At 43.5% G+C, this 25,076-nt stretch overlaps 1 protein-coding gene across 1 annotated transcript in view; it reads right to left on the bottom strand.

The window, feature by feature from the left end:
- GTF3C1 (general transcription factor IIIC subunit 1) overlaps window positions 1-25,076 on the bottom strand; it is an 83,902-nt gene that overhangs the window by 16,883 nt on the left and 41,943 nt on the right. Inside the window, exons 18-26 of the mRNA XM_065411936.1 lie at window positions 20,794-20,890; window positions 19,830-20,007; window positions 17,916-18,057; window positions 14,290-14,425; window positions 12,598-12,679; window positions 10,961-11,146; window positions 8,279-8,433; window positions 6,365-6,507; window positions 1,895-1,976 (exon numbers count right to left, since the gene is read on the bottom strand). Of these exons, the coding sequence (XP_065268008.1) occupies window positions 1,895-1,976; window positions 6,365-6,507; window positions 8,279-8,433; window positions 10,961-11,146; window positions 12,598-12,679; window positions 14,290-14,425; window positions 17,916-18,057; window positions 19,830-20,007; window positions 20,794-20,890 (1,201 nt within the window). The remainder of the gene's footprint in view (window positions 1-1,894; window positions 1,977-6,364; window positions 6,508-8,278; window positions 8,434-10,960; window positions 11,147-12,597; window positions 12,680-14,289; window positions 14,426-17,915; window positions 18,058-19,829; window positions 20,008-20,793; window positions 20,891-25,076) is intronic.

The raw sequence follows: 25,076 nt of genomic DNA, 5'->3' as shown, positions 1-25,076 counted from the left end.
TCAGGTCAGGATGAGTCATGGGGATGACATTGCCAGCATCTCATTTACATCTACAGGATCTATAATTCCAGCATGCTGGGGAACGGGGGGAGAGGGAGACTAAATTATTATGCTGGGAAGCAGAAAAAGAGGAGATTTTGACTAAGTAAATACTACAGGCAGCAGGTGCAGAGTGCTTCTGCAATGACCCACCCCTCCAGCCCAGCTGCTGTGCTTTGCAGGCTGCTTCAAAACTTGGCAAGGTCCTGGACTGAGCCTGGGAATAGCTCCCATGTCAACTAGATAAAAAGAAGTTCAGCCGCCTCTGCAATGCTTCCAAGGATCTCCCCCAGGCTGGAAGAGAAAGATGGCACTTTCTTGTGCAGCTTGAGGAGAGCTAGTGGCTGAATTTCACATAGAAATACCCTGGCCATGGCCCTCAGTGCTGCAGAGGTGGCTGGGTTGCCTTTTTTGTTAATCAAGTGAACTCATGTCCAGCACCCCACCCATCCTACATCATCCCAGCTCTCAGAATCTCCCTGCCACTCTCTAGCTGAGCATCAGAACATAGTCAGCACTGCCAGCCTTGTAAGCAGATTGTCTCATGCTTCTTGCCTGCCTACCACCACCCCAGGCCTCCATCCAGGATTTTCTGCTGTCAGCTTCCAGCTAGTTCCTTGGATACCTGGTCTTGTCTCATGCCAGACCATGTTGCCTTCCTCCTGACTTCTAGCCAGAACATTCAGACAGTAAGTATATCAGGAGATGCAGGAGGCACCAGAAATGCAAGACAGAGAAAGAGGGAGGCAGAACAGTCTTGGGGAGAGCTGATCCCAACCAAGCCCACGCTACAGCTTTGGGAAACTATTCCTCATCTCTTGGCCTGCAACACCCATTAGCCTCACTCCAGAAACTTTAGGAATCAGCTGGTCACCACACCAGCAGCCCCATAGCTAAGGGTTAAAACAGCCTAGCCACTTGCAAAGCACAGCAGCTGGGCTTGGTGCGGCTGGTCCATTAAGAGAAAAAAATCAAAGAGGCAATTGTTGTTTTAGCCATGTTCACCTCCCACTCTGTACTGTAGGGGTTCCACTGGGAGCTAATCCTTTGATAAACAAAACGGAATGGCTAGATAACAGTAGAGCTAGTTGGGAATTTTCCAACAGAACATGTTTTTCTATAATCAAATTCCAACTAGTCAAAACCCAAACTGCAGAAAAGGCTGGTTTCAACATCTCATGATTTGAAACACATTTTGAAAAAAGTGTTGAACTAGTCAAATAGTCCCATTTTGACATTTTCAAAATGAAAAGTTTCATTTCTTGATTCAAAATGACTTTGTTTAAAAATGTTAATTTATACTACAAAAGGTAACAAAGGGGGTGAAATGAAAACAATAATGCATTGATCGGCCCAATCTGAACATATTTTCTTAGTATCAATTTGCAAAAGGAAAAAAAAAAGTTTGAAATTGACTTTTCATCTCAATTTGGGAAAATTTTCAAAATTATCATGGGATGGGTAAACTTTCCCACACAGCTCTACAAAACCAGTAACAAGACTGGTGGGAAAGATTTGGGGCAACTGACACCAAATGGATAATCTGTGGAAGCATAAATTGGCCTAAGAAAAACTAGCTTTGAGGCTAGCTTGGTGGTACAGATCTGTATGCTGGGCATCCAAGGGTTAAAGCAGACTCTCTTGCTGCACAGCAGTGCTGCTTTCTTGCGATTTGGAAGGCTAACCATGTCCATCTAACTCCCAGAATAGCGGTGATGTGGAGCATGAGTCTGTTTTTAGGAGGTTGACAGCACAAATGGAAGAGACAAGAGGTGAATCATAGGAATCCAAATACAGATCCATGGAAATGTTATGTTAACCACTCGGTCTCCTTTTAGAATACCTTTCCTCCTACCTGTGGGTCTTGGTAGTTATCTTCCCTCTTCATGAAATCCTCAATAAGAGCTTTATCTTGGTAAACTTCAGCAAGGCAAACTCTGCAACAAATAAGTGTAAAAGTGTTCACAATTCAGTGTGGGTCACAATTCACAACTTGGTGCATCAGAAAACATGCACACAACCTCTTATTTGGTTTGCCATTTCTATGCACCCTGGAGTGCAGTATCGATGCTGCTGGCTGAGAAAGTCTGCCTATTGGATCACACACATGCCAACGTCTTCAGTGCAACTAACCCCAACAACCATATCTTCATCTAAGACCTAAGTTCACTTTTGTAGGAGAAGCTTCTCCATAATGTGAGCATGCTACCATATAAGAATAAGGGAACTGGCATAGCAGGGTCCCATCACCTCCTCAGCTCTTGGGAAAGAAAAGGGAGAGAAAAGTAGATCTCTGTCTGGATGGAAGGGGCGATGGAGTCTGAAATGATGCATGTCTCTAGAAGGCTAGTCATAGCTCTGTCAATCCCAGGATATTAGAGAGACGAGGTGGGTGAGGTAATATCTTTAATTGGACCAACGTCTGTTGGTGAGAGAGACCATCTTTCACGCTTACACACAGCTCTTCTTCAGAGCTGGGAAATGTACTCAGAGTGTCTCAGCTAAATACAAGGTGGAACAGACTGTTTAGCGTAAATAGTTAACGGACCTGAAGAAGAGCTCTGTGTAAGCTCGAAAGCTTGTCTCTCTCACCAACAGAAGTTGCTATAATTACAGCAATTACCTCACCCCCTTGTCTCTCTAGCAGTCTAGTTCATCTGAGACTTAGGACACCCAGGAAACACGCTTGCTAGAGAAGTATGTAGTTATGAATAAATGAGGTTTTCTTGTGATATTTCATTATTTTAGCAGAGCAAATTTGTCCTTCTGGCATGTCCCTACATCTCAATGACAATTAGTTTCAAAAGATCCTGAAGTGCAATCAATAATACCCTAGAATGCAGGTAAACTGGACTTGCTGATCTGTACATGTTAAAAGTTCTCCAGCCAGTCCCATATCTGAACTTCAGCAAAAGTTACATCTCGTGGGTCTGTCTTCCTTATTGTTAATACTTTCTATTTGCTAACTGAAGACAAGTGTCAGAGTTCAGAACCTCAGACATTTTTGAGTCATTAATTTCATCCCCCCTATTTAGTAAGGGAACTACTTTCTTCATTTCCTTTGATATTTTCATAAAAGCCTTTAAAATAAGTTTTATTTATTTTTCAGAAACAAGAATTATCAAACGGAAGATGTTGGAGAGACAATTCAGTGTAATTATAAGAATACCACACACGTATACTTATTACTATGCATAACTGATCTGCTGTTACACACCAATAGAAGCATCCGAAGAGGAAAAAGAGGACAGATTTTATCAACAGTTAGATTGCACCGTAGATGAGATTTCTGATCATGATATGATTTTGATAATGGGAGATATGAATGCAAAGGTTGGTAGCAGACATGGTACACAAATGAATAATGTTGGACCACACAGCATTGGGACAGCAAATGATAATGCATAAAGGTTAAGAACTTGCTGTGAGATGCTCACAAGGTTACATGGAGTTCATCAGATGGTCAAATCAAAAACCAGATTAATCACATCATCACCAGTAAAAGGCACAGACTGTCACTGATGGATGTTAGAGTTTATAGAAATGCTAAGCATGGCACTGGTCATGAACTACTAATGGGAAAGATGAAGATTAAGTTGAAGTCCAAGAAAGCGAGGGGTGCAACTAGAGCTAAATTTGATTTTGATAAGTTAAAGGATAGCTCTGTGAGGGAGGCATAGAAAGTGACGCTTGGAGAGCATTTCAGGTCATTAATCTGTGATGATGAAGAAATCTCACTACAGGCCGGATGGGAAATATTCAAGGAAGTAATAGAAAACAGGGGAGGAAGTTCATGGGAAGTTATCGTACTACTGGCAGACGTGTGAATTAATTACTTTCCTCTTTGCTACCTTGAAACGTTGGTGTAGGCAATTTGGAATAAATGCCAAGACGACAAAGTGGTTGTATCTTGGAAAAGGGACAACAGATAAAGTGTCGACATGCAGTGGTGGTGAAGTCATAGAAAAAGGTAAATCTTAAGTGTACCTAGGAAACTTGGTCAGTGCCAATGGTTCCATCAATGATGAAGTTAAAATGATGATGTTTTAGCTACAAGTGCTGCACAGAAATTGATGAAATTACGGGCTGATAAAAACATTACATTTGGAACCAGAGTGAAAGTTTATCAAACCAGTGTACTAACAAAATTACTCTATGGTCTGGAAGCAGCTGCATTAAAAACAGGAGGCTGGAGGCAGCAGAGATGAGAATACTCTGAAAGGTGGAAGGTGTAAAGTTGAATGCTTTTAAGACAAATTAAGTTAGAAGGAAAGCAGAATGGGAAATCCAGGTACAGGACTGCGTGCAGTTGAAAAGATTACAATGGTAAGAACACTGGAGAAGACAAACAGATGATACAGTGCCAAAGAAAATAATGCAAAAACAACAAAGGTCAGTCTGACCGAATAGGTGGAGGGACATTGTACACAGGGACATGACCAGGCTGGGTTTCATGGAGGAACAAGCCAGGGATAGGAATGAATGGTGATGCTGTACTGCTCCCTGTGTCTGCAAAGGCGCTTGGAGATGAAAAGATGATACTTATTCTAGGCAGAGCAGGTAGTGTCACCTATTAAGATTACCTGATTTCCCATCATAAGACCCTTATAGCTTTGCCAAACTTCAAGCTCAAGCTGAATTTTTTTTTTAAAGTTTCAGTCACAACTGTTCACCTGTTTCTGAATGAAGTTAGGGAAAAATGTGTTATGATAAAATTCTGGTGACCTTTAATTTGAGAAGCTCTAGAGGCTTTGGCATAGGGACTTGAAATTCAGCAGGAAGCGGCCTCTGTGTCAGAGAGGTACCTTTTGCCATGACAGTGAAAATACACCCACATTTGGCCAAGTTACAAGCCTTTGAAAAATTTCAGTTTGCACATGCTCAGTGGAGACTTGGGAGTTTCATGACAGTTTTTTGAAGATTCCATCCATACACTGAGTATGCTCCAGCCTAGGGCTGAAGGGGCCAAGCAGGACTTTCCCTGCAATTGCTGGTCCTAGCTGCTATGGGGTCAGGGTGGAGCACTACAATTGAGAGCAGGAAAACTCTCTCCTGTGGTCTCAATGCTCCCCTGGCTGGCACCCAGGCTTGTAGAGAAGGCAGACACCTGACAGACACTAATACAGAAGAACAAAAGCTAGGGGGTTGGGGTGGGGAGGAGAGCGGGAGAAGGGAACAGGACAGGACCAAGGACTGGGATTGCCTGGGCAGGGGGACAGGAGCCAGAAGGAATACAGAGACTGAACAAGGAGACTGGGCAAGGAATCAGACATGGGGAGAAGAGGAGACAGATCTGATGACAAAAAAGAGGTGTGGGGGAGAACTATGTCTAGTGGGGAAAAAGACAAGGAGCTAGGGACAGGGTAGACTGTGACAAAGCTGGCCAGGATGGAGGTGGGGAGACAAACTGGATAATGAGCCCAGAGAGGAAGACTGGGACTGGGAACCACTGGGGGGATGGGGAAAGAGGGACTCAGACTGAGAGTGGAGATGGGGAGATTAGGACTAGGATGAGAAACTTGAGGAGTGGAGACTTGCACTGCCTAAGCAAGGAGACAGGGGTGAGAAGGAGACAGGACTGGAACAGAGACAGGTTGGAGGAGATGGGATAGGAGGTGTCATGTTTGAGAAGGAATAGGCAGAAATGTCTGAGTCCACTAAAGCACACTCCCATCCAGTGTCTGCAATCGAACCTAGTATTCCTGAGTCTGATCATTCTTCTGCTGTCAGCAAATATCTATGAAACCCACTGGCAAAGTGACCAACCCCTCCTCTAGTACTCGTTCACAGAGACTGACAACCTACTTCTGCTATCAGTTAATCTGTTAGCTCAGGTAGCAGAGGCTTGTGGATTGGAACCTGATGACCCATGTGGGTGAGTCCATATGATGCCACATAATAGAATTTGTTTTTTGTGTGTAGTACATATCATACACCCCCCCAAAAAAATTCAGAAACAGATGTCAGGAAAGCCTGTACCTAGTTTAAAGTAAAAGTTAAAGTGCCCTAGAACATGACCCAGGCTACAGTAACTTTAATGAGGCAGAGTAAGTCTGTGGAACTCAGAAGTGATATGGCAGGACCAAGAATCCCTCCATCCCAAACTCTGACTCCACTATGAGTGGTGCACATGCCTCTCCCTCAGGATGTCACAGATCACGTAGCATTCCAGACTAACTTGTAGAGAGATGCTGAAAGAGGGACACTGGAGATCTGTATTAATATGATGGAGGGGGACAAAAAAGCAGGAATCCAAGTATGGAGGAATGAAATCCTTAACTTCATTTCATAAGAATTTAGAAAGACAAATAAAAAAATCACTTACTTATAATTAAGATAGGTTTGTGGATTTTTGACAATGTAGCGAGCTCTTCGTCCAACAGAATGAGAAGTTTTATCTAAAGATTCTTCAAAGCTGGCATGCATGATATCTCGGACAACCTGCCATGGAACAAACGGTCCTTGCACCTGGATCAAATACAAAAAGAAAGTCAAAGCTCAGCTTCCTTTGACCTGCAGGTATGCAAGTTACAGCCGGCACTAGCAACAACCACGAGAAAAAAGGCTGTGATCCTTTCCTGCATGCCCCTCCACACACATTTATAACTGTCAAAGACATTCATCTTTGCTACTGGGATTTCCCATGTTTGCTCTGTTCCTAAAAGTGAAATCAGGTCTGGAAATTTTGAGCACAACCCCTTCAGCCATTTGTGAGATATGGAAGGGTACAACAGTTTACTTTTCCCCACTTAAAGTACAGGCTAGGACTATAAAATATATCATAAGAGGGGCTAGTAGCACTTCCTATTAAGATCACTCCATACTTCTTCTTATAAGACTCCGTTTTCAGTTGCTTATAACTTTGCCACTTTGTTTCAGCTGAAATTTTCAATGCTGGGTGTTTGCCTCTGGGGGGAAATTTCAGCCAAAATCATTTAGCTGTTTCTGGGAATGAGTCTAGAGAAAAACAGGTTGTTTTGCCCATGTTAAAGAATTTTGCTCACCTCTTCTTTGAATAGCTCTAGCATGCCCATTCTTTGGAGTAGTGACTTGAAATATGGCAGGGGGTGACAACTGCACCAGAGATATGTCTTTTCCTGTCCTGTAAAAATCCACCCACATTTATCCAAGTTATAAGCCTCTGAAAAATTGCAATTTGCACATGCCCAGTAGACACTTGAGGGATTTTAGCTGCTAAAATCCCCAAAGATCTCATCTGCACTGAGCATGCTCCTGCCCAGAGCTGAGAAGGACTTTCTCTGAAATTGGAGCTCTGAGTGCTGCAGGCTATGCGAAGTCTGGACACCTGAAATGAAAACAAGGAGTGTCTCTCTCCTGTGCTCTCCATGACTGAGCCCAGGCAGAGTTGAAGAGGAAACTGTCTGATTTGAATGCAGAGGGGACAAGAGCCAGACCCATGGAAGGGATGGATGAGTAAACTAGGATAAGGAGCCTTTGAGGGGAGGAAAGGGGGGAATTGTATATCAGTACAAACCAAAGCTTTGTTTAATGACAGCTAAAGTTGCTTCAGGACACGTCCCATCCACCCATACTACAGAAGCATGGGAATAAGAAACTAAGAAAAATCTCCTGCATTCCTTTCTACCTTCACCTCACTTGCAATTCTGTCAGTAACAACCTTCCACTTACATCTGAAATACATTACAATAAGCAATATGTACCTCAAACGACATCCAACTCATGAGCGAACATAAAACCTTGTTAGTGACCTCATACTCTTGTCTCAGATTGGCACATCCGACTGGCACACATCCTATTCACTTGGAAAATTATCCCCCCTTAACACTGAAGATTCATCACTAAGTTGTTTTCTGTTGAAAGTTTTAGCATTGGCCCCAACATCATATACTACAAAAGGACAATAATTTCATATTTCATCCTGCTTTTCAAAAGAGATCCAAAAAAAAGGTAAGAGTGCAGACTTTATCTTATGGTGCTTTTTGGTACAGGCATAGCTAAGCTCAGATTTCCCCCTTCCACGTACCCTAGAAAATTCAAACCGCTTTACAATCTACAATCAGCATTTTAAATTAATCCTACAATTCAAATCACACAATACTTTGGAAACCTTTGTCACCTCCATGAACATAAAAGTTTGGAGCAGGCCTAATTGTGTGTTGCTTCCACTCCCCCATAATACAGAGGGATACGGCAATGCCAATGGCATACTAGTACTACTGCACACACGTTCGGTAGAGAAGTAAAAAGAAGCGAGCACCTTTGTGTTTAGCACATTACTGGCGATTCGACATAGCATGAGCAGGCTGTCTTCTTGCACAGTCCAGGTGACACGTAGGCGCGTCATTCTCAGCAGGGCGCTCTGGTCAGCCTCATCATGGTAGCGCAGCTTTTTATTTTTTTCTACAGACTCCTCTAAACACAAACCCAAAGAGAGACAATTATACTAACAGTGTTTCTAGCAAGGCCTTTATTCTTATTGATTTGCTTTGCTAATAGCTAGAGGCTCATTGTGCTAAGTACGGTATAAACATAGTCCTGGTGCTGAACAGTTTACAGTCTAAACAGGCAAGACAGACAAAAGGTGGGAAAATGAAAGCACTAGCCTTATTTTATAGGCAGAGAATTGTGGCACAGAGGGACTAAATGACTTAGTCTGCGCAGTGTTTCTGCCTGCTCCCAAAACATGACTTCTATTATTTATTTGAGGTAGTGCCCACCACGCGCAAGGTGCTCAGGAAAGTGTCCCCTTCCCAGAAGCTCAAACTGAGAATCTGATTGAACATCTAATTGTAAATAATTTGTCTGACAAAGTTAACAATTTCAGTGATGAAGGGCCTCATGGCATCCATCTCTAGATTATGATTAATTCTTGGCGCTGCCACTGACCTGCTCTGTGACCTTGGACAAGTCTCTTGACCAGTCCATGCCTCTGTTTTCCCATCCTTGATGATAAACTCTTTGGGACAGAAATTGTCTTTTACTATGTGTGTGCAGAATGCCTAGCAGAATGGGACCCTGATCTCAGTTGGGATCTGTAAGTGTTACCGTAACATACATAACATTAATAAGGGGGCGGGGGGTGAGTGAAGGATGACAAAAGGGGGGAAGGTTGAGGGGTTTTAGACAATGTGACAGATTAGCATTGTTGGGGTGAAGAAGAGCTATTTCACAGTGCCAGTGTTTTGGAAAAATACTGGCAAGATGATGAGTAGAGAAGAGGTGAAAGAGGACAAGGGAGAAGTAGTCAGCAGGATTAGAAAGGAAGAGTAAATCAATTTAATGTTGTGAGTCAGCACAGTATGGTGGCCTTTTCCAAAGGGGCTCAACAAAGCACCAACAGCAATGGGAACAACTATGGCTGGGAATCCAAGGGATGGACAGTGGTCTCATTAGCATAGGACACAGGAAAGCTGAAAGTAGAGACCACGGAGCTAATAAGGGGAGGGATGTCAGGTGGAAAGGTGGGGGCTGAATGCAGCAGTGAAGCCAGAACATGAGATATTGAAAAAGGAAGTGATGGTTGGAGAGGCAGAATTCAGAGATGGAGACATCAGCAAGAGAGGTTATTAAAGACCAAAAGTGCAAGAAAGTAATGAGACAGAGTGGAAGAGACACCCCAAAGCTATCAAAGTAGGATGTTGAGAGGAAATGAGAGGTAATGAAGTCAGACTGATCAGCACTAGGAAATTAAAATTGTTCCTGAGAAGGGTAGGAGATAGAGAGCCAGGCAGCAATCAGCAAGAGGAGATGGGGGCTAAGTTCTCTTTTAGCTGCCTGGCTACGCAGCAGGCTATCAAGGGCCACATAGGCACGCAGCCATAGGGCTTGGACTGGAGAGGTGCCTCTCCCTGGCCCCGAGATGCTGCAGTGAGAAAGGGCTGGGGGGAGTCCTCTCTCACCGCTGCAGCCCCAGGGCAGCCTGCACCCTGAACCCCTCATCCCCAACCCCATCCCAGAGCCCACACCCCCCCGCACTCCAAGCCTCTGCCCCAGCCCTGAGCCCCCTTGGCCCCACCCCCGCCACACATCACCTCCATATTGGTGCACATAACAAAATTCATTCCGCACATGGATGTAAAAAATTAGAGGGAACATTGGCTGGGGGCAAGAGGGGCTTTAGATAACAGCCACTCAAATGGAAAGGGAGAGAAGAGTTGGATAGAGTGGTTTTCAGAGAGGAGCCCGGTGTCACCAGCACAACCTTCAGGATAGGAAGGAGAGCGCACAGACTTAGAGGGAGAATGTGGTGTATCAAGGCAAGTTTATAAACAAGAATTAAGATTCCAGGGAGTAGGAGGGAAAGGAAGAAGAGGAGGAAGGAGTGCTGAGGGGAAGGAGGCAGCAAAGAAAGGGGTTGGAAGGTTTGTGAGAATGAAAAAGTGGAGGCAGGAGAGGAGACACTGAGACAACAGGGGTGAGAAAGTAAAGTCCATGAAAGTCAGTGGAAGAAGTGTTGGTGATGCCCACAATGTGGGGAGGAGGGAGGAGGAGAGTGACAGGAAGAGTGAAGGCCAGAAGCCAGGAAAAGATTTCTACAGAAAGCAAACTGACTGCCCTGTGGCTCTCCATGGGAGAGAGCTCCAAGCTGGGACACACCAAGGGTGACTGCAAAGCTGTGGTGCAACCACAGCAGTGGCCAATGGGGCCCAGACTGGGATCTGTGATTCTGCAGCTAGTATGAACGGCGATACAAATCTGTAAGTGCATGCAGCTAAAGGACAGTGATCTAGGATGCTGCTATGCTTCCCCAAAGCCAGCACACAGCCCTATGGCACTGATAGCTTTCTGTTCGCCAGGAGGGCAACCCAAGGAAGTGGCCAATGAAAGCTTTTGGTTACACAAAAGCTCAGAGTCACCACAGCTCCTCTGAAGTGATGCCACAGCCTGCAGACTGCTCAAAACAAAGCTTCTCTTCCTGACAAACATGCTACTTATTTACCTCTCTTTTTCTTCTTTGTCTTCTTCCCAGTGTCTTTCTTAAGCCTCTTACGTTTCTGGCTTTTTCCACCCCTCACTCTCTTGGTTCTATTCTGCGTTGCTTCTTTATCAATCTCAATACATTCTTCCTTCTGCACAGGGGACTTTGCGCCTTCCCTTGCATCTCCCAAAATGTTTATTTTATTACCTACGTAGAAGTACATTTACACCAGTGGAATTTTATAGCAAAATATGCAATGCAATGTTAAGCAATCAAAAGTCAAAATACAAAGTTACATGAGAATATACCACCCAAACTTTGCCCCCTTCTGTATATACATTATCAGTGTAGTTATGTAATCATGTATTATTTCTCAAAGACAACACAAAAATAGGATTTTCCCCATGTTTAGCTATCCGTATCCCTAAGGAAACATATGATCATGTAGCTGAAGACTGCAATGTGTTGCACATGTTAAATACAAGAGGGCCGTTAAAATTTTACATTCAACCTTAGGTTTAACATTTCCTTACTGTGGTGCTTTACTAGGCAATCTTAATATTACTGTAGCTCTATTGCATTTAATTTCTTCCAACTTATTGGGAATTAAAATCAAACCAAATTTGAAGAAAATAGTTTGGTAGTTTCAAAGTTACTAACTTTTGAAGTCAGCAAGTGAACCACCTTATCTCAATTTAGTGTTAAATAAAAAAAGATTCCACTAGACAATTTTAAAAAGTTAACAATAAAAACACCCACGCTGCACAGATTCTCTTCAAACATGGCTTGCAGTTTATATATTTCAATGAGCTCTACAAAACAAGACAAATATGAAGAAAACTTGGAACTTGGCAGGTTTTAAAGTTTTGAATATTAAAATTCATCAGGACCATCATTTTCATCATTTTTAAAAGCTTCCTAATTGCATTTTGCCATTAGTCTATAGACGGACTAAAGAGTCAACTGTTCATATGTAGTAAGTCATTTTCAAAAACTCCTAACTTTGGTTAAAAACAAAAAATTAATATTCTTTAAACTAAGCAGAGGGACCTCAATAAGGAAAAAATTTCAGCCACAAAAGACTGATGTTTTAGAAAAGTATGAAAATGTGAAAACTGTTTTATGTTCTAGGGGGGAGGGATAGCTCAGTGGTTTGAGCATTGGCCTGCTAAACCCAGGGTTGTGAGTTCAATCCTTGAGGGGGCCATGTAGGGATCTGGGGCAAAAATCTGTCTGGGGCTTGGTCCTGCTTTGAGCAGGGGGTTGGACTAGATGACCTCCTGAGGTCCCTTCCAACCCAAAGAGTCTATGATTCTAATTTATCACAGCGGGAAGTATAAGACGCCTAATACAATTATGGCTACAGTAGAAAGATCTGAAACAGCATCTGGCTTGTCAGTCATGTACAATGTGTGTCTGTCTGGCCTTTCTGCAAGCTGTGCTTCTGAGACTCTCCAGGATGAAGTACAAATGACCAAATACGGTCACACACATCCAGAAATAGGAAAGAAAGTTAAACTATTTCACTGTTCCAGTAATGACCTAGAATGTCTCGTATTATGGGAGAAGTGAGAAGAACTGATATAATCACTGTGGGTTTAAGAAAGAGGATCATAGTTCTAATGCAATTACAAATGTTATATGCACCATTATGTTACCTCCAGTACTGAGTGGAAGGGGATGTTTTGTTAAGAAAGTCTGGAGTCTCACTGTAAGTCCATTTTCAGGAACGGCACTTTCCTAAAACCAACAAAAGATGTAAGCACCAAGGAGTACACACTCTAATATTAATACATCCAAGAAATTTCTGAGAGAAGAATGTGTTGTGGACAGTTTTCAGAAAGATTTTTAATATACGCAGTAGAAAGACTGCTGGCATGAGTCAAGGTTGATCTAGTAATATACTCACTACTAAATATATGGATAGTTTAAAAACATTTATTAAGGTGCACTAAAGCCACCACCATTGTTGGAAGTTCTGAACTTCATACTAATTCCTTCAAGTAAAAATGTGTGGAGGAAAAGTAGAGAGGAACTAAGAATTTAAGGAATTTATGATGGGGGTGGCTCCAAGGCCGTACCATAGTTAAGACTGAGCTGCAATTTCTCTATAAAAAATTGCTTTGTCAAAGTGCTTTAAACGGCATATGAATTTCTAAGAAGCAGGAAATATACACAAAACAAAACACAAACATTAGAAAACCAGGAAATGCAGATTTCAGGTAATGCTTCCCCCACCACACTCCACCCAACCAGATCTCTAACCCCATGGAAATAGCAGTAAAGCAGAACTTTAGCCATTCCCAAAGATCTGCCATTTTCTGTGTGGCCACTACAACTCCAAATCTGTACTGTTATTTGCATGCTTCCATGGACCCTCTGTGCTGCACCATTAATACTGACAGTATATGTGGTGGGCTGACAGACACCACTTAGAAAAGAGTCTCAGCAAGGGATCAGAGGCTTTCAAACACTTTATACTCCTCCTCCCCTCTCCCTGAACACTGTTCTTTTCTTCCCTAACCTCCACATCTTAAAAGAGCTGTACAATACTGTGAGCTCCCCCAGGAACTCCTGAGGGCTGCACTCGCAGGGGACAGAGTTAAGGTCAAATGGGGGAATGGCATGGGAGGCATTATCCTGTACTGACAGATTTTCTAATGTTTGTTATGTGCATTTCATGCTTTTTGGAGGTTTCAGTGTTCAGCTACCAAATTCCACATTCTGGAAGTGTACAAAGCACTGCTCAGCAACCTTTTACCCTCATATTAATTACGTGGTTGGGTAGTGAATTCTCCTTTGGCTGAATGTGACGGTAAAGCAAATGTCAGTAAAGCACATGTACTGAAGAGAACTATAACTCAGATAAAAGGCAACAGAGTGTTGTGGCACCTTTAAGACTAACAGATGTATTGGAGCATAAGTTTCGTGGGTGAATACATGCGTCTGATGAAGTGGGTATTCACCCACGAAACTTATGCTCCAATACATCTGTTAGTCTTAAAGGTGCCACAACACTCTCTGTTGCTTTTTACAGATCCAGACTAACATGGCTACCCTTCTGCTATATAACTCAGATAGCATTTCACAATGGAGACAAATTTTCCATCCACTGAACATCAAAATTCACCATGGTAATTATTCATTTGCCATCCGTTACCTTTCATGTTTTTATTAAGATGCCTTGATAAGGAAAAACCTTACAAGGATATGTGTCCTTGGGAATGCACACAACTAGAGTAGCAAACATTTCTATTAATATTTCAACAACTCTTAAAAATACTAGAAGTTAAAAGTTTAAATAAAGTCAAGCCATTGCTATATAATAAATCCACTTAAAAACCCCTTACCTTCCTAGTTTTATTAATGATATAGCTTGTCCAGATCCAATTGCGTTTTAAATGTCCATAAAAGCTGGAATCCAGACCCCCAGCTCCCATCCCATCCCCAGGAATCCATCCATCATCCACCACCTCTCGACTTCCTCTAAGGAAAAGAAACAAAATACATAGTAACAGACTTGTAAGAATAGCTGACAAGACACTTGCTAGACGACTTTGTGTACATCACAAGAGTAAAATAACCAACAGCTAATGAGTTGGTGCAAAACTGCAGGAAAAGGCGCACACTCTATTGCTCACACCAAAAAGTTGGCAACAACGTCAGCTTTTCTATTCAGCTTAGGTACTCAGGATCCAGTGAAGTGACTTTTCAATTTTAGAGAAAAGAATTGAATATTAGAAATTGCAACCAAAGAGACTGCAGAACTGTTAACTTAGATCAAACTGCAGGACCAAATTCTGCTCTCACTAACACCTGTGCCACCAAACTGGAGACAAAGTTTGCCAAGCTGAAACTGAGGTTAGAATTCAGCTAACAGAATTTTTAATTGAGATAGCACAAAGGCCTAAAAGAACACAGCTTTATCTGTAAAATGGAGGTGGCAGTGGCTCAGACTTGATTACCTTCTGAGTTTGGGGGTCATGGACTTGGTCCATAGTCAAGGTGATGAGATGCATGGAAATAAAGATATCAGTCATTAGAGCTGAGATTTGAACTCATAGGCTCCTGGCTGGCAGTGCAAGGAACTTTCGTTTAGGTTACAGAAGAATTTGATGGGTCTCACTCTGAGTCAAGGGTGATGAAGGTTCCCTCAGAGGGTGTGCAGGAGACAGAACTTTTTGGGGGGCCCATCTATGCCAATGGAATGAACTCCCACAGGAATTAAAGACCTCACCACTGTCTGCTCCAAGTGAAAGATGTAGTTCTTCATCCTGCTTTCTCTAACACAGAGAAGTGTCTGCATTAAAACAAACACAACACCCTACCAAAAAATCAAAACACTACACTAAACACACAGTTCCTAGAGTATAAAACCAGAAAGGACCACTCTACTCTAACCTCCTGCACAATACAAGTCAGGGAAGTTCTCTGGCCTAATTCCTGTTTGAACTATAACATATCTTTCAGAAATCTAATCTTGATTAAAAAATTGCCAGTGATGGAGAATACACTTTGTCAATTGTTCCAATAGTTAATCTCCCTCACTGTTAAAAGTTTATGCTTTATTTTCAGTCTGAATTAGTCTAACTTCAACTTTCAGCCACTCAATCTTGTTATACCTTTGTCAGCTAGGGTGAAGAGTCCATTATCAAATATTTGTTCCCTATGTAGGTACCTATCAACTGTAATCAAGTCAACTCTTAACCTTCTCTTTCTTAAGCTAAATAGATTGAGTTCCATGAGTCTATTATTATAAGACATGATTTCTCATCCTTTAATTATTCTCATGTCTCTTCTCTGAACTGTCTCCAATTTATCAACATCCTTCCTGAATTGTGGACTCCAGAACAGGACACAGTATTCCAGGTGTTGATGCCCCAGTGCCAAATACAGAGATTATTTTATCTCTCTGGTCCTACTCAAGATCCAAATTTATGCATCCAAGGATTGCATTAGCCCTTTTGTCCACAGTGTCATACTGGGAGCTCATATTTTGCTGATTATCCACCACGATAGCCATATCTTTTCAGAGTCACTACATCCCAGGATAGAGTCCCTCATCCTGTAAGTATGGCCTGCACTCTTTTTTCTGAGATGTATACTTTTTCATTTCACTATATTAAAATGCATATTGTTTGCTTACGCACAGATTACCAAGTGATCCAAATTGCTCTGTATCAGTTTTACCTTCTTCATCATTTACCATCCCCCTTTCCCTCCCACACATTTTTTGTGTCATCTGCAAACTTTATCAGTGATTAGTGTGCATTTTCTTTCAGGTCATTGATAAAAATGGTAAACAGCATAGGGCCACGAGCCAATCCCTGTGGGACCCCACTAGAAATATACCACCACGATGATCCCCCCTTTACAATTACATTCTGAGACCTATCAGTTAGCCAGCTTTTAATCCATTTAATGTGTGCCATGTTAATTTTAAATCTTTCTTGTTTTTTAATCAAAATGTAATGTGGTACCGAGTCAAATGCCCTGCAGAAGTCTAAGGGAGAGGATGAGTGAGAGAGAGAGAGAGAGAAAGAAAAACAGGACCGATGTTTGTCACACTGCTTAATACACTATGGGGAGGCACTCAGATATGATGTTGAGGAAGGCAGTATGTGACAGTACAGCGTAGCAATATTGTCACTCCTAAATACACAGTATTTATCTTGGCAAGTTTCTCATTTATGAAGAAAAAGTTACAAATCATGAGATAAAAACTACTTCTCACACAACTGATACTTATTAATGAGCTCATGTGAAGCTACACATGGAGCAAGGCACAGAGCCCAGAAAGTTTCAGATTTATTGCAAGAAGGTCTTAAAACAAAAGATAAGACAATCCAGTTCAAATGTCGAAAAGTGGTCATTTTAGAACTCATGATTCTCTTTATATCACTCCATTTTTCATCTACCCACTATGAAACATTCAAATATTAGACAAGCTCATTTTATGAATTTTTTGTTGAAGGTTTAAAATTCCTGTTAAGCTTCAGCCTTAACTATGCTGTCACAACCGGCTCCAGCATAATTACAAGTCATAACTAGGCAGAGATCATTTTTTAATAGGCTGTCAGACAGTATTGTGATGGGGACCACTTAAGGAGCTAGACAGAGCAAATGAAAAATTCAGCCTGGCAACATGGTTCACTGGAATCAGGTTCCCCAAATGCAGTACAAAAGTACTGCTACTAACTTAAAAAGCATAGGGTGGGATTTATAAAAACACCTGAAAAGCACAAATTCCATTGACCTTCATGTCACTTAGGTACTTTTGTAAAACCCAACCATAGTATTCAACTTTTTGGAAACACTGACTGATCAATAACGGACTCTGGGGTTACTTTATTACAGCAGAACAGAAGGCTAACCTTTCACCTGTAATTTTTTTTTTTTAAAACAGCATATTGCATGATGTGTGACTTCCATTAATGCTGATGGATGTTCTACGTATATATCACAATGCAGCATGTGTGCAGTTACTGACATTACTGGATACATAACAATGGGCTCATACTAATCAAAAGGACAGAATTATGAAAATGTCTCCATGCAGTTTTTGAAAGTCTAGTCATGGTGAAGCAAAGCATTACACAGGATTATATAAAGGGTGGACACAGAGAATCTTCAAACATTAGCACTGCCAGAGTGGTGCTTCTTAATCATCATCCAAAAGTCTTCAACAACACTCCTTGCTGTTGGATACAGGAGGAAATTTGAGCCCAGTTTTCTCACTTGGTAACACATAGCTCTGGTCACTTAACCACCACCCTGGTCTTTAAACTAGTCTATTAACTGAAAACACAGAACTGATCTGCCCTATTAGTTAGATGGACTCCAAAACGGAAAGACATACCAGATTAAGTATTATGATGCTAACTCAAACACTATTAGTCTAATACTCTTAAAATGAACTGTTCTGTTCTTAATAACCCATCTACTCAGTGACACAGAAAGCTGGAAAGAGACATACGAGGTGTACTTCTCCATTGCACACTTTCGTTCAAGATTGTGTTTATCCACTGCTGACTCCTGTTCCATCTGCACATCCAATGTGTTGCTGGTCTCCTCACCCTGAAGATTACTTCTTTTTGCACGAGGATGGCGGACAACTCCTAAACACACAAATGTACTTCAGTTACTATCAGTATGAAGAGTTATGTTCCAATCTCTCCCCCAGCCTGCTTCTGGCTGCTTGCTGCCACCATGGCAAATAGTTGGGCAAATGAGTGGGGCAAATGTTTCACTGAAATAGAAATGCTAAGAGAGTCAGGAACACCCTGGACCACTTTCCTTAGGGATCAAACATGCTGCTTTCATAACATAGTCGCTTGTGAGGCTCATGGCCTGGACCTTAAATTCCAACACAAAATTCTACTTAGCACAGGAGAGTGGTGGTGGTACCCATCAGGGAGTAGGCTGCACACTGATGCTCTGGGCACAGACCCCAGAGGTTAGAGTAGCTCCTTGGAAAATAGACCTGTAATAGTCCTCAAGAGACAGCCAGTTTAGGATTGCTTGAACTCAATGTGAAGCAGCCATGCTATCTCCCTATCCAATGTGCCCCCTACACTGGGGTGGGGTTGGAGGAATAGTGCAGGATGGACCTGTACCAGTTGAGAGCTCCCCCACATTATGGGAAATTCTGAGCTGGCCAGATCCATTTGGGTTTTGGCCCTTTGTGCTGAACAGCAGGATGGGCCTTGAATGCAGGAGAGCACCTGGCCCATAGGCTCAGTATAAGCTGAAGCCTAACACATAGTTTTGCTGTCTTCCCTCAAGGTTCAAAGCAGACAATTTGTTAAAAACCCTAAAACTTTCTAAAGCATTATGTTGGTGGCACAGTACACAAATCCCCATATTACAGGGAGCCAGATGTAGATTATATCTATGACAGCCTGGTAAATAAATACTACTGCACACTGCCTGAGAGCAGCAGCACAATTATAGCACTGTTTAATTGAGCCAATGTCCATTGTGGCAAAGTTGTCTAATGCCTTCTGAAAAAAACTGCTTCAGTATAAAAGGGAGGATTAAACTGCAAATGAATCATTCTGCTTGGCTGCTTTCAAGTTTCAGAAACAAAAGAAAGTTGCTTTTGGTTTTAGAAGCTTTTGCTCTTTAACCAATTATTGCTATTGCACTACTCTACCTTTATTTAAAAAAAACAAAACAAAAAGACACTCCCCCGTTGCGAAAATACTGTAACCACGTACAACTGTAATACTTATTACTTCGATGAACCTGTGCTTATGGGCTATGTCAGAGTATCTAATGGAAGGTTTAGCAACATGGTTCTCAGAAAAAAGATCTCTGCCTATGCTAGTCAGGGAAATCCTGATAAAATCATGTTGGCAACAAGTATTTTTTTTAGCATGCTTGGCAAGGACCAAAGTAGGCCCTGTAAGGGGGTGGCGGGGTGAATAACTTGCCTTGTAACTCTGCTCTGAAGGTATTATCCTGCATGAGTCTCATTCTTGGATCTCAGCTCCATAGCATGAGACTGACAAACACCAAGTCCTAAAGTTTTCTGGTCTCCAAGGGCAGCAGCCAGGAGTGCAACATGCCCTGTACTGTTGATTGTGCTCCATGCTGCACCTTAACCCCTGCCCTTACTTGGAGATTTCCAGTCAGTTTCACATTACCCACACCCCAAATAGTGCCAATCACAAAAATCAATCAAGAAGGTTAATATTTCAAAATCTTAGACAATAAGCTGCAGAACAGACAACAGCCAGATACTTGCTCATAGGGGTTTAGAGACAGTAAGTTAAAGGTGATAAGACCAAATCTGTCTTACTTCATGGCAGAGTGCCAGGGAAGGTGTGAGAAGCATAGGATATAAAGGATGAAGGTGGAAATGACAGAGTGCTGGATCATACCATACCTAATGGAGTATTAAGGCAGACACACTGCAAATCAAACCAAAAGTTTTCTACGTCCTGCATAGTGTTCAAAACATACAAACGTCTCTCAAATGGGCGACTGCTTTGAGCCAGGTTATAGTGAGGGTCACAGACAGTAGTATCAACAATCACTGCATTTCTCTTCGTATAGACGAATACCTGTGAAAAACACAAGGTTTCACACTGGTAAGTAAAATTGCTGAAATGGCTATTTTAGCAGGACACACAACTCCATCTATTCCAAGTGGCCCATACTGGCAACAACCGCTTTGCATATTGCTGTCATCTTGCCCAATGATGGCACTTTCTGTGATTAGAGAATCTATTCTGGGTTCTACAGAGACAATCTATCATCACCCAATGGCTAGGATCAGGAATACAATTCCAGAGATTATCAACTGTATTGTGGTAGAATATATCACCTGCTCAAGTCAGAATTTTACTGAAGTACGCTATTTATGCCTGGAATTCCCCTGTTCCTTACTGGTTGGTTCTACCCTGATTATGTAGTCCACTGTGTATACAAGAACTATTGTCTTTAATTCAGTAATGAATGATTGTATAAGTGTGTTTAATCCCAAAGGGACACCTTTCACAGTTATGTTTTCAAAAAGCCACATCTCCCAATGCAGGATTTACATGGCACCCCAGTTCCCAGTAAGGGAGGCAAACACGGTAAGCCCCAGACAGGGTGCTGGCATTCTGGAGACTTCCAGATCATCACTGCACAAAGTTTGTAAGAATTTGGCTCAACATCTGTGGAGTCTTGTTCCAGAATAATGGTCAGAAATTATCCATGTGACTTCCAATATTTCACTAAAAATTGCACGGTTGCATCTTAGCCCAGAGCCAAATATTTAAGCTCATTGCAAATTTAAAATCTCTTATTTTATCATCATCATCGAAACAAAGAGTAGAGTAATATTCAAGTTTAAAATAAATTACCTGATCTTTATCTTGGAATTTCTCAGTTGGGCCAAACTGTAGTAGCCCCATGCAACATAACCTCTGCAGGTTTTCCACCACTGAATAGATGTATCTCCTGCAACATAGTTGGACGTGTTACATTTTGTATTCATGATAAATTAAACATATGTGATACATGTCACTAATTTACACTAAACTGTAAAAACAGGCACGAGCAATAACATCTTTAAACAGACATATTAAGTAGTCATATAACAACTCAAAGGATTTTGGTGTTTCTTAGTGTAGGAAGCAAAATGGTTTCACCAAATCTAAAAAAATGGTTACTTAGGCCTGGTCTACACTAGGAGTTTATGTCGAATTTAGCACCGTTACATCGAATTAACTCTGCACCCGTCCACACCACGAAGCTATTTAGTTCGACATAGAGGTCTCTTAAATTCGACTTCTGTACTCCTCCCCAACGAGGGGAGTAGCGCTAAATTCGACATGGCCATGTCGAATTAGGCTAGGTGTGGATGGAAATCGACGGTAATAGCTCCGGGAGCTATCCCACAGTGCACCACTCTGTTGACGCTCTGGACAGCAGTCCGAGCTCGGATGCTCTGACCAGCCACACAGGAAAAGCCCTGGGAAAATTTGAATTCCTTTTCCTGTCTGGGCAGTTTGAATCTCATTTCCTGTTTGGACATCGTGGCGAGCTCAGCAGCACTGGCAACGATGCAGAGCTCTCCAGCAGAGATGGCCATGCAATCTCAGAATAGAAAGAGGGCCCCAGCATGGACTAATCGGGAAGTCTTGGATCTCATCGCTGTGTGGGGCGATGAGTCCGTGCTTTCTGAGCTGCGATCGAAAAGACGGAATGCAAAGATCTACGAGAAGATCTCTAAAGCCATGGCAGAGAGAGGATACAGCCGGGATGGAACGCAGTGCCGCGTGAAAATCAAGGAGCTGAGACAAGGCTACCAGAAGACCAAAGAGGCAAACGGACGCTCCGGATCCCAGCCCCAGACATCCCATTTCTACGAGGCACTGCATTCCATCCTAGGTGCGGCCGCCACCACTACCCCACCACTGACCGTGGACTCTGAGGATGGGATATTGTCGACGGCCGGTTCCTCAGAGATGTTAGCGGACGGGGAAGATGAGGAAGGAGATGAGGAGGACGAGGCAGTCGACAGCGCTTACAACGCTGATTTCCCCGACAGCCAGGATCTCTTCATCACCCTTACAGAGATCCCCTACCAACCGTCCCCAGGCGTTAACCCGGACACAGAATCAGGGGAAGGATCAGTCAGTAAGTGTTTTAAACATGCACACATTTATTTTTAACAGAACAGGAATATTAACAATATTAACAATGGGTTTTTCATGATTAGTTTGCCCTAGGCGCTTAACGTTTCAGTCCTTGGCAGTGCAACTACTGAAAAAAAATCTAACAATGTCCGGTTTAGCATGATTGTTTTGCCCTAGGCGCTCTACTGTTTAGTCCCTGCCAGTGCAGCTACAGTAAAATCCGGTCTATATGTCCGGGGATAGAGCAGAAATCCTCCTGGGACATCTCCACGAAGCTCTCCTGGAGGTAGTTGGAAAGCCTTTGCATCAGGTTCCTGGGGAGAGCGGCCTTATTGGGTCCTCCGTGGTAGGAGACGTTTCCGCGCCAGGAGACAAGCAAGTACTCGGGGATCATAGCCTTGCAGAGCATGGCGGCATACGGCCCTGGTCTTTGCAGGCTTTCCCGAAGCATCCGTTCTTTCTCCGTCTCTGAAATCCTCATCAGAGTGATGTCGCTCATGGTGACCTGCTTTGAATTAGGTAGGGGAATGTTAGTATTGGGACTGCTTGCCTGTTCCTTTACAGAACTGTAACCGGTGGTTTAGAGCCACGCGGTGGAGGCGGGAGAGGAGCAGCATACAGGGATCTTTCCCTGGGACAGCCGCGAGGGGGTGGGACAGGGGCAGAGTTCATGCTTGCCGGATTGCTGGCAGCAGGGACTGGCATTGCTTTGAACGTGAAAGGAGGCCAGTGCTATTATTAAAGTTTTAAGCAGCCACAAGTCTACGGCTTACCATGTCAGCCTGTTACCCAAATTCCGCTGTCCTGTCCCGCTTGTCTGATCTGCACTGCAAGACCCCAGGCACTGAATGCGAAGGCCGAAAATTCGACCTTGTCCTGAGTGCGCATGTGATAGGTGCTGTGCATGGTCTTGTTCACAGAGAAAGACTATGTTCTTTGTTCAACCAAAAATTTATCTTTCTGAGGAATTCACTCCCTTTTTCCCATCCCACAGCTGCGACTGTCTCCCGAAATACCCTGGCATCACAGTCCCAGAGGCTAGCGCAGATTAGGCGTAGGAAGAAGAGGACACGGGAGGACATGTTCTCGGAACTTATGGGCTGCTCCTGAGCGCAGGCAGCCCAGCAGACCCAGTGGAGGGAGAACTTGTCCCAAATGCACCGATCACACATGGAACGGGAGGAGAGGTGGCGGCAGGAAGACCAGCAGGCGACTCAAACGCTGCTTGGACTAATGAGGGAGCAAACGGACACGCTCCGGCGCCTTGTGGATGTTCTGCAGGACCGGAGGCAGGAGGACAGAGCCCCGCTGCAGTCTATCTCTAACCGCCCTCCCCCGCCACAAAGTCCCATACCCCCCTCACCCAAAGTCCCAAGAAGGAGGGGCGGCAGAGTCCGTGAAAACTCTCACTCCACCCCTGCAGACTGCTCAAGTACCAGAAGGCTCTCATTCCCCAAAATTTGATAAGTCCTTTCCTTCCCGCCTCACCCAAGCCCCCGTCCCAGTTTCATCCCCCAGTTTCATGTGTAGTTGCTAATAAAAAATACGTTTCTGTTAATTACTGTTTCCATCATGTTCTTTTAGAGGAGAGTCTGTTTGAAGGGGGGGGGAAGGGGGTTGGTAATTGGACAGCACAGTCACCTTTACCAGGGTACAGAGGCGGGGGCAGGTTCAGCAGCAGGGCACACACACATTGCAGTCACTAGTTACCCTGGTCAGTCTGGGAGGTGGTTTTCATGTTCTGTGTGTGTGTGTGTGTGGGGGCTATGTGACTTTGTGGCGGGGGAGGGCGGTTAGAGATCTTATGCAGCGGTCCTTATCCTGGATCACAGAGCCACGCAGCAGGGGATCTGTAACCGTCCTCCCCCTGCCACAAAGTCACATAGCCCCCACACACAGAGTCCCGAACAGGAGGGGTGGCAGGCTCCGTTGAAACAACCAGTCCACCAGTGCGGAGCCTGTCATTCCTGGAGTTTAGAAGCGTCCTTTGCATCACTACACTACACCCGCTCCCCACCACAGTCTGCGTCCCAGGTTCAACACTTTACCGCGAAAACAGTAATAAAGAAAACGGTGTTCATTAACAAATTTCAAGTGATTTTATTTTTAAACGTGTGTTGGAAGGGGGGGGAACGGGGTGAACAGGGTATGTAACTGGAGAGGATAGTGAACATTTACTGGGTAAAGAAACGGGGGCAGGTTCAGCTTCTCTGTAAACAAACTTAATAGTCACAGGTTACCCTGCTCACTCAGGAACCTAGCTTTCAAAGCCTCCCGGATGCACAGCGCGTCCCGCTGGGCTCTTCTAATCGCCCGGCTGTCTGGCTGGGCATAATCAGCAGCCAGGCTATTTGCCTCAACCTCCCACCCCGCCATAAAGGTCTTCCCCTTGCTCTCACAGAGATTGTGGAGCACACAGCAAGCTGCAATAACAATGGGGATATTGGTTTCGCTGAGATCAGAGCGAGTCAGTAAGGTTCTCCATCTCCCCTTGAGACGTCCAAAAGCACACTCCACCACCATTCTGCACTTGCTCAGCCGGTAGTTGAAGAGTTCTTTTTCAGTGTCCAGGGCTCCTGTACAGGGCTTCATGAGCCAGGGCATTAGCGGGTAGGCTGGGTCCCCGAGGATGACTATAGGCATCTCCACATCCCCAAGAGTTATTTTGTGGTCCGGGAAGTAAATACCTTCCTGCAGCCGTCTAAACAGACCTGAGTTCCTGAAAACACGAGCGTCATGAACCTTGCCCGGCCATCCGACGTTGATGTTTGTAAAACGTCCCCTATGGTCCACCAGTGCTTGCAGCACCATTGAAAAGTAGCCTTTTCGGTTAATGTACTGGCTGGCCTGGTGGTCCGGTCCCAGGATAGGGATGTGAGTTCCATCTATAGCCCCACCGCAGTTTGGGAATCCCATCGCGGCGAAGCCATCTATGATGACCTGCACGTTTCCCAGGGTCACTACCTTTGAGAGCAGTAGCTCAACGATTGCGTTGGCTACTTGCA

Source organism: Emys orbicularis, chromosome 10, assembly GCF_028017835.1.
Source record: "Emys orbicularis isolate rEmyOrb1 chromosome 10, rEmyOrb1.hap1, whole genome shotgun sequence".
Lineage (NCBI taxonomy): Eukaryota > Metazoa > Chordata > Testudines > Emydidae > Emys > Emys orbicularis.
The sequence above is the reverse complement of the archived record's forward strand: the minus strand, read 5'-3'. Positions and strand labels throughout refer to the sequence as shown.